General features: G+C 36.9%; 1 protein-coding gene across 1 annotated transcript; it reads left to right on the plus strand.

Moving 5' to 3' along the window:
* Positions 1–6,805: 6,805 nt before the first annotated feature.
* Positions 6,806–8,476, plus strand: LOC127779659 (transcription factor JAMYB-like). Its single transcript, XM_052306511.1, has 2 exons — positions 6,806–7,029; positions 7,107–8,476. Exons 1-2 carry the CDS (start codon positions 6,876–6,878, stop codon positions 7,853–7,855), a joined length of 903 nt encoding a protein of 300 aa, XP_052162471.1. The 5' UTR covers positions 6,806–6,875; the 3' UTR covers positions 7,856–8,476.
* The last annotated feature ends 2,001 nt before the right edge of the window (positions 8,477–10,477 follow it).

Raw genomic sequence — 10,477 nt, forward strand, 5'->3', positions numbered from 1 at the left:
CTACTGGTTGTTGGTGCCCTATCAACTTCAGAACCATCATTGGTGGCCACACTCTCTTATCCCCTTCTAACTTTGCTGTGTTTCCTGTAATCACCAATCGTGCAGACAGGACGATGGTGAAATTCCACACGAAGATAAATTTAGTAGTAGCTTTCACCACTAAGCAACAGAACGGTGGTATACATATATTTGCATAAGTACTTTTCACCTGGGTGAACTGAACAATCAACACCATGGTTACGCTTCTTTTTGTCGTCATTTCACTTGGAAAAGCACAGTAATCGGACAGTTGGATATTTTCAGGAGATGCTAAATTTTGGAATGATGCACCAATTGGCAAATAGTGCGAGTAAAGATCACCAACCACTGTAAGTGCGCTGATTCAATATTAATTTCTTTCTCACAGAAAATGTTAACTGAGTAAGAAATATGCATGCAACTGTCTGTCATCAGTGAAGGCTAGAAAGATGCGAAAATGCAACCTTGTTCATTTGTGACTTGGTGATAATGTAAACTAGGGAGTTCACCAAAGAATTAGTTGCTTTAACTTTCAGTTCATTATGCAACAAATGGCATGCGTATGATTTATTTAGTTATATACTTGACAGTAGCAGCTGGTTTTAGTAGTACTTGTTAAGTTTCGCCGCAATTAGCATGGCTTTTCAGACAGTACAAGCTACTATAATAATCGGCCCAGGTTGATGCTTGCCAGGTAATGCATAAACTTTATGTCAAAGGAGATTAATTAGCATATGCTTTTAATTTAACAGAATATGGAATCACAATCATAGTCCTAAGTTCTTCATTTCTTGCAACAAGAGTCACTAAGATGCTTAGATCCAAAGTTGGGTTGATATTTTTCAGTCACATGTCGCAAAACTTTTGTTTATGTAAATCCTAACCTTGTAAAAGCCGCATGGAAACTCTAGAACAATGGTGGCGGTGAAGTGAAAAGGAGGAACAGGAAGTTGCCTGCAAAATTTTGTAAAGCTAGCATGACAATGACAAAGTAGGAGCAGAAAAGGCAAGAACCAAATTCCTATTCTCTGCAGTTCCAGGCTTCCATTCTATTCCAGTCTTTTTAGCTGAGTTGCTGTACTTTTATGATTCTAAGCTAGCACACTACTGCACAAAGAATAGGACATATTCAGTTCTGTTTTTTTTCGGAGAGACCAAACAAGACTCAACTTCGGCTCTGCATCACCCAAGCATGTAACTTTAGAGCGTGGAAGCTGCTGGTAGGTTTCATCAAAGTTATAGTAGAATAATTTTCATCTTTTTTCCAACAAATGCCATGTTCCTGAACGTTCCTTTCACTTCAACGATCGAAGTAGTAATATAAGCAATCAAATTGGGATCAATCAAGAGCAAAGTCTTCTTTACTTTCACTCAAAACGAAACAAGAATATAGCAAAGATAAGAAAGGAAAGAATGGAACGGAGGAAGGATGGCAACTTTATCTCTATTATATACTACTAGGTACTAAACGAGTATCATATAGATGTAGGCACAGCAGAACACAATGTCATGGTTACTTGGTTAGTGCTAATCACGTCTGAACATGTTTGCTGCTGCTTTAAGGGACATATTCTTAGGCTTGTCCTGAAACTCGGGACAAGTTCCTTTCATCAACAAGTTTTTGTTAAGCTCCCCTCGTGTATCAGACGCTGTCCCCTCTGAATCCATATTAGTGTCCAAAAAGGGTTCAGATCTTCTATTGCTAAAAATACATCTGTTTTTTTTTTGTTTGTTAAGGAATAGTTGCACTGTCCTTGTTGCTCACTGCATGTTCTTCAAATATTTCCGTGTCTAAATTACTCCAAATGGTTGAACAAAAACTAGATAAGTTTGCAAAAGATCAACACAACTCATCTCAAGACAGCCTTTTGCTAATCTTGATCCATCAAGTAGTCCAGCCTCCAGAATTGGAACACATAAAAGCGGCGCCGGAGTTCATCTGAAACAAGTTACCTAGCCCTGTCTCGCAGCCATCTTTTTCATTCTTTTTTGTTCTTCTTTTCTTGAATGAAACTGAGCTGAACCCTTTGGAGCCTACAAACACTGACCCACAAGCTAGTATTGCAAGTGCTCCAACGATCAAACACTGAAAAAACAAAAGAGAGTTGAGGAGCTTGCTTTGCACAAGCAAAACCCGCTTTCCCACTCGCTAATCTCGTGATGTGTCCCCCACTTCTCATCAGACAATGTACTACTAGAATACAAAATTAGTACGCATTGCAGCGGCAACAAAAAGTTCATGATAGTACGAGCACTTGCAGATCGATTAGTTAATCTATCAGTTTACCTGCTCATCGCCGACGCGATCCATCGATCGTGGCTTAGCACGTACGCGGATTTAGACAACGTGCTGCATGCATAATCTGAAAAGAAAATAAAGGAGGAACCCTGTTCACTATCCTAACCCTGAAGGACATGCACTTTCGTGTCTAATCTTTGTCATCTTGTCAGTGGAACAAGAGCTGGCAGTACCCTTTGATTAATCACGTTGATTAGCTCTGACCCCATCTTAATTACTTAACTAGCATAGTGACCCGCACAGATTGGGCGGCTAGATCCTTATATTTTCTTTCATATAATAGTATATATGTTTTCTCATTATATTATTAAAATATATTACAATGACAACATAATTTTAAATTTTGCAATAACTTTACGAAACTACTAATGTGTAATATTCATATTGTATTTTATATATATGTTAGTTATTAATTATTTTTAATGTCAAATTTTAGTTATTTGTAAATTATATATATTCCTATATGGACTCTAGACTCGTCTTTTAATATTTCTTTTTTAATTCTGATTTTTTATTATTTCTAATTGTATTTCTATGTGGACTCTAAACTCATCTTTCAATATTCTTTAATTTTTAATTTCAAATTTCAGTTACTTCTAAATTGTATTCCTATATTGACTTTAAACTCTTCTTCCCATGTTTTTCTTAATTTCGAATTTTAGTTATTTGTAAATTGTATTTTTTTCGGTCAGGTCGGTGTGAAGAAAAGCCCCAACCAATTTTATGAAAAAAAAACACTTATGAGAGGTTTTTAAATTATCAATTAGAATTCAAATTATATTATCCATTTCCACTCTATTTTATTAGCTGGTTTTGTATGAGAAACCAACATCCACCTTTTCATTTATTCTTATACTTATTTGTACCGCTTATATTAGTAAAACTAGCATGGTGGTCCGCTCAGATTGCGCGGCTAGCATCATTATATTCTCTCTCATATAATAGCATATATGTTTTCTCATTATATTATTAAAATATATTACAATGACAACATAATTTTAAATTTTGCAATAACTTTAAGAAACTACTAATGTGTAATATTCATATTATACGTGTTAGTTATTAATTATTTTTAATATCAAATTTTAGTTATTTGTAAATTATATATATTCCTATATGGACTCTAGACTCGTCTTTTAATACTTCTTTTTTTAATTCTGAATTTTTATTATTTCTAATTGTACTTGTATGTGGACTCTAAACTTATCTTTCAATATTCTTTAATTTTTAATTTCAAATTTCAGTTACTTCTAAATTGTATTCCTATATTGACTTTAAACTCTTCTTCTCGTGTTTTTCTTAATTTCGAATTTTAGTTATTTGTAAATTGTATTTTTATACGGACTCTAAACACTACTTTTCATTTTATTCTGTTTATTCTGAATTTTAGTTAGTTTTAAATTCTTATATGGACTCTATACTCTACTTCTAATATTCCTTATTTTTTAATTATGAATTTCTATTTTTTTTCTTAATTGTATTTCTATATGGACTCTATACTCTACTTCTAATATTCGTTATTATAAATAAAAAAAGGGGATTCTATTATGAAAAGTAGAGTATTCCTGCAATAAGATTGTATTTCTATATGGATTCTATACTCTACTTCTAATATTTCTTATTTTTAATTCTAAATTTCAGTTATTTCCTAATTGTATTTCTATATGGACTCTAGTCTCCTCTTCTAATATTCCTTATTTTTTAATTCCGAACTTCAACTATTCCTAAATTGTATTTCTATATGGACTCTAGTCTTATTTTGTAATTCCGAATTTCAGCTATTTCTAAATTATATTTCTATATAAACTCATATTTCAATATTCTTTAATTTTTAATTTCAAATTTCAGTTACTTCTAAATTGTATTCCTATATTGACTTTAAACTCTTCTTCCCATGTTTTTCTTAATTTCGAATTTTAGTTACTTGTAAATTGTATTTTTATACGGACTCTAAACTCTACTTTTAATTTTATTACATTTATTCTAAATTTTAATTAGTTTTAAATTCCTATATGGACTCTATACTCTACTTCTAATATTCCTTTTTTTAATTCTGAATTTCTATTATTTCCTAATTGTATTTCTATATTCACTCTATACTCTACTTCTAATATTCCTTATTTTTAATTTTGAATTTCTGTCATTTCCTAATTGTATTTCTATATGGACTCTAGTCTCCTCTTCTAATATTCCTTATTTTTTAATTTCGAATTTCAACTATTTCTAAATTGTATTTGTAGATGGACTCTAGTCTCCTCTTCTAATATTCCTTATATTTTAATTCCGAATTTTAGCTATTTCTAAATTGTATTTCTATATGGACTCTAGTCTCTTTCTAAATTGTATTTCTATATGGACTCTGTTTTTTTCTTTTTCTCCGATTAATATGAGAATTTCTAGGCCATGAGAGCGAATATGAAGGCTCCTTTTTCTATTCCTTTAATAATATAATAGATTAGGAGTCGTGAACATTGTGCTAATACCAATTGAGTACATGCTTGTGTTAATTGCTTCACGGATGGTTGAGCCTGGATTTTTATTTTTCGGTGATGAGCACTTAGTAGCAGCTATTAGTTGTAGATATAGCAATTACCAAAAGTAGATGGGTTTTCGTTCCTACAAAGAATGTTCGCTCACTCAAATAATCATAATTATTTTAAGATAGATCAATATGATTTATATTGTTTTATAAATATATAAGTTTAAATGACTTATGCACTTTTTTAAAAAAAAAGAAACAAAATTGAATGCCCGTGTTATAGTTTAATTTGTTCTTTTGTTATAATGTGCAGAAGTCAAATTTGAATTTGTATATTTGTAGAAGTAATAAATCACATATTAATTTATCTTATTAATTTTTAAAAGATATTAATAATTATTTGGGTGACATAATATAAACAAGGGAATGTCTCGAAAAAAATAATAATTTCCCTATAGCAAAACATGTCTTACCATACTGCATGTCTGCATACTGAACGCTATTTTATCTTTTTTTCGCCGGATCGACAAAGAACGCCGACCGTAATATATTAAGAAAATAGAGAATGTACAGGGATGGCGAGGCTTCACAGCAACCGCCTATTTACAAGATGCTACACCACAAACACTATTTTATCTGAGATTCTCATCCCCAACCTCGAAAATGCAAGCGTATCTGCATATATGGACACATATGGATTGAACAGTACAGTGGTCTGCATATATGAGTCAACTCGAATATACACGTATGGTAATCCATAGAATAATTCCCATTTAAAAACCCACGAATTCAGAGAATAGTTTGACCTTTGCTAGCAAGCAAACAGATTTGCATATGCATGAACAGGAACATGTCTATTAATCTGGCTACCTAGCTTTGGCATTTGGCAATGGAAAAGAAAAACAACAATGTCAGGGACAATCTGGCAATGGATGGACGAGACCACGGCACTTGATCGATTGTATCCAATACCAGGGACTGATCATCCAGGTCAGTGTGTGTGTGATTAAGCAGCTGCAATTCTAAATGACAGCACTTTGCTTGGACTTGATAGAGATCCCTGTGACAGATCAGAGGAGACCAGAGTCTGCGAGTTTGACAAAATTGGGCACCCTAGCTGAAAAACAATTCAATCCAAATGCTCAAATTTCAACGCGCGGTGTGGAACCTGACCATACCCTGCTGTACTGTATTTGTATTTGTGATTGTTTTTGGTTTTAGAATGATCAAGTTGGTAATTTAGTTAGCAGAAATTGGGTTGCAAAAGATTCTGAGATTAGCTCAAGCAGTTGACTGATTGCTCATAATTGAGTGACAAAATGTGTACTAGTTGTATATTGTATTATAGTACCAGTTATTTTCAGTAGCATGTTGACAAATTTGGCTAGATGGTGTGGGTGTGTTCATTTCAAGTTTCAACTCTGAACAGCACATAAATCTGATAAATCTAAGCTAAAATGACAGCCACAATTAATCCGGCCTTGTCACCCTCAAAAAGCCTAATTAAATTAAGGCTAAGAAAGAAATCTATGTCCTGATCATGCAAAAAGAAAAGAAGTAAATTATATTGTGCTATGATTCAGAAAAGTCTGAATTTTTTTCACTGAAGTAGTACAAATCAATATCGATGTGAAACTAATGAAAGTACAGTGAAGTTGGCATATGTGAGACAGGCAAACTGGATACAGAGACAGACAAAACAAAGAGAGAGAGAGAGATTTGGGAAGGAAGTAAGGAGAAGTTGGTAGGACGATAAGTCAGAGGAGGCGTCAAAGTTGACGTGTGTGGGTGGATTAGCATCGTTAATGTGGTGTTGTAATTCCAAAAGATAAACTAATCACGCATGGCATCCATGGCCAGCTCCGTCGCTTTAGGCTTTTGGAATCGATCAGAGCACAGCAGCTATCTCATCGATTAAGCTAATTAAGCTGCTTGATTGTTAGTAATTTTCTTCCAAGTCCACACATGCCATTATCATCCTCTCCTCTCCTCTATATATAAGGCCAAAGCCCGACCCGAGCTCTCCCGCCATTTTCCTCAAACGATATAGCTAGCTCTACTACACACTTGCTCTGCCCGATGATGATGGCGCGAGAGGTGAGCAGCGAGGAGGAGGCTGGCGGCGGCGACGAGCTCCGGCGAGGGCCGTGGACGGTGGAGGAGGACCTGCTCCTCGTCAACTACATCGCCGCCCATGGCGAGGGCCGCTGGAACGCGCTCGCGCGCTGCGCCGGTAAGCAGAGCAATTCTTCCTTCTTCTCCGATGGATCGATGGATGGATAGATGAATTGAGTTGGATGGTGCATGCAGGGCTGAAGCGGACGGGGAAGAGCTGCCGGCTGCGGTGGCTGAACTACCTGAGGCCGGACGTGAGGAGGGGGAACATGACGGCGGAGGAGCAGCTGCTGATACTGGAGCTCCATGGGCGGTGGGGGAATCGGTGGAGCAAGATCGCGCAGCATCTCCCCGGCCGCACCGACAACGAGATCAAGAACTACTGGCGCACCCGCGTCCAGAAGCACGCCAAGCACCTCAACTGCGACGTCAACTCCCAGCAGTTCAAGGACCTCATGCGCTACCTCTGGATGCCCCGCCTCCTCGAACGCATCCACCGCTCCTCCCAATCCCAATCCCACGACGCCGACGACGCCGACCTCTCCGTCTCCGCCGCCACCAGCTGCATCACCTCCGACCTCGTCGTCGACGCGCATCACCCGCCGCTCGCCATGGCCGACAGCAACGACTCTGCAGCCATGTGGCAGCAACATCAAGCACCACATATGAGCGTCGCCGGCGCGCCGCCGCCGACGACGACGATGGCCCAACATGTAGTACTGCCGACCGCGGCGGCGTCGTGCCACCAGATGCAGGATCAGTTCGTCTGCGCGCGCGCGGCGGAGACGACGACGTGCTGCTGGTCCGAGTCGGAGTCGCTGCCGGGTCTCGCGGGGCTGTACTACGACGACGCGGCGGCGGCGCTGCCGGAGTTTGACGTGGAGACCATGGCCATGTGGGGCCCCGAGGACGACCCATGGTACACGCAAATGCTTGGCTTGTGAAAACCGTTGACCAAACATGATGCCTTCCTACCTACACCTACACATTTGTGTGGATTAAAGAAGAAGGAGATGCTTATTATTTGGAGGTTAATTTGATTTGATTTAACCCCCAATAATCTCGTCTCCAGTTCTTACCACATATATCGTCAATTCTCAAGTACAGTACATTAGCTACACTTTAGTACAGTAGTAGTATTTTGGAACATGCATGGAGTAATTACTTAAGCTACACTTGGTAGTTTTCCTCCTCCATGATCATCAAGTAAAAGCATGCATGCATGATCATGGATGGAGATAAACTACAGTGCTAATTAAATTAGTCTGGATGTACGGTTAATCGATCGCTTGGTTTTTACTATACTGCCTGAATTACTCCATTCTTAATTTCTCGGGACGGATGAAACGGATTGGTTTAATTTGTTTGTAATAATGTATATCAAGCTAGCTAGCTAGCTAGCTTAATTTGGTGATGATCTGGATACCACAATAAGACTTTTGGAACTCCTTGTGATATGATGGTGAGGTGTGGGACTGATTAAGAAATCTGTATCTATGCATATGTGTATAAGCAAACTCATGGATCGGTCACTTTCTTGTCTGATCAAGATCCAGATCATTCTATCTCGGCTTTCGTTATTACGTGTTTTTCAAACTGATAAATATATGGTTGGTTTGGTTTGTGACCTAAATAGGCCTTACCAAATTTTGTTGGTGTCAAATTTTAGCAAGTTTTGGCATGACTAATTTTGGTAAGGGAAAGTTGTGTTTGGATTGAAGCCAAAATAGTCTAAGTTCGCTATTGAAATGGCCTATTTTCTTAGACATGTCAAAATTTAGCTTCAAACCAAATAGACACTAAACACTATTGAAATTGACAAATATTGGTAAGCCTAATTTAGGCCTCAAACCAAACCAGCCCATAGTGTCTTTTGTATAAAAGTTTTCTACATAAAAATTACTCTAAAATATTAGACAAATTAAAATTTCGAACTTGTAATAATTACAACTTAATTAATTATGTAATAATTGTTTTCACCATGTCTTAACTTTATTTTTATCTTTAGCAGAAAAGAAACACCTCATCAATCACCAACAATTCCTTCATTACTGTACAAACGACCAGCCAATGTAATATTAGTCCATTAATCAGTAGTGATATTTGCAAACTTGTTTGTCCTGGTGACGGTGCCGATTGTGACACATATCTCTCAGAGTTGTTAATTTGCAATTATAAAATACAACTGACTTCTAAGTATTCGAACATTATATTAGTTTTGTTTTTCGTTTTAAACAAAGACTGCATTAATTAAGCACGCGTACGTTTGTGATGCTACACTTTTCTCAGAGGCTAATTGCATCAACCTCATCTAGCTAGCTTTAGCACTTGGTAACAAGCAGTGTCAAGTGATGTAATTGCAGATGAGAGATCAGCAGGGAGCAGCACTAAGAACCAACAGGAAAGGGCACGTTATGATTAGCAACAGGGAAGAAATGTTAGCTAGTGGGGTTAACTGTGCAAGCTAGCTAGCATGGGTCGCTTTTAGCTAGCTAGTTAGCATGGGAAAAGGGACAAAAAAAGGATGCATTATTACCTGCATATATTGCTGCTTCTTACAAAATTAATGCTTTTGGTTAATTTCTCTGTCAGCTAGCTTAGCTGGGGAATCAGAACATTTTAATGAGGATGATATTTCCGAATCAGAATTAAAAATGAGATTAATTTGTACGTTATGGGAGTAATATTCCAGCTGAAAGCTAATTAAGCAAGTAATACTACTAGTTGCTAGTGCTGGACGAACCGATCGATCCATGAGATTCAGGCGTCACCTGAGGAAAGAGAGATATATATATATATATATATGAAAAGGTAGTTGCTAGCTTGCCGCCACACATGGATCATCGAATTAATTCGTGCGATTAGAATCATTCCGTTCATTCCCTCGCGGTTTGCGTGGCTAGATAGCTGGGCCCAAATTAATCGATCGACAATATGATCAGCTAGCTAGTTTGCTCCGGCCAATAACAGTAGTAATGATTATATCGGCGGTCGGCGGCGGCGCCAATTCAAGCAAGCTTGTTCCTTTTCAGATCATCGACGCAGCATGGTCCAATTATATTAGATGCTGTTAATTTACAGCAGCTGCGACACTGATCGATGGCGAAGCGCATTAGCCGACTATACGTACATAAATAATAGTGTACGTCTCCAAATTAATCATCTTCTGTTCTGATATACTCTTCCTTCCCTAAATTTTAACGCCGTTAACTTTTTAAAATATATTTAACCGTTCGTCTTATTTAAAATTTTTTGTGAAATATGTAAAACTATATGTATACGTAAAAGTATATTTAACAATAAATCAAATAATAGAAAAAGAATTAATAATTAATTAAATTTTTTAATAAGACGAACGGTCAAACTTTTTTAAAAAAGTCAATGACGTCAAATATTTTGAGATGGAGGAGTATATCGCTTGAGTATGTTGCATGCAGCATGCAGTTTTTAGCCTCCTAAGGAGGGTGGCTAATATAATTAGTCCATCTACAGTTAATTAAGTCATTTTAAAAATACTCTTTAATATATTAGAAGAAAACATAATTTTAGTAAGACGGCACAAACAA

The sequence above is a fragment of the Oryza glaberrima genome, chromosome 7 (assembly GCF_000147395.1).
Source record: "Oryza glaberrima chromosome 7, OglaRS2, whole genome shotgun sequence".
Lineage (NCBI taxonomy): Eukaryota > Viridiplantae > Streptophyta > Magnoliopsida > Poales > Poaceae > Oryza > Oryza glaberrima.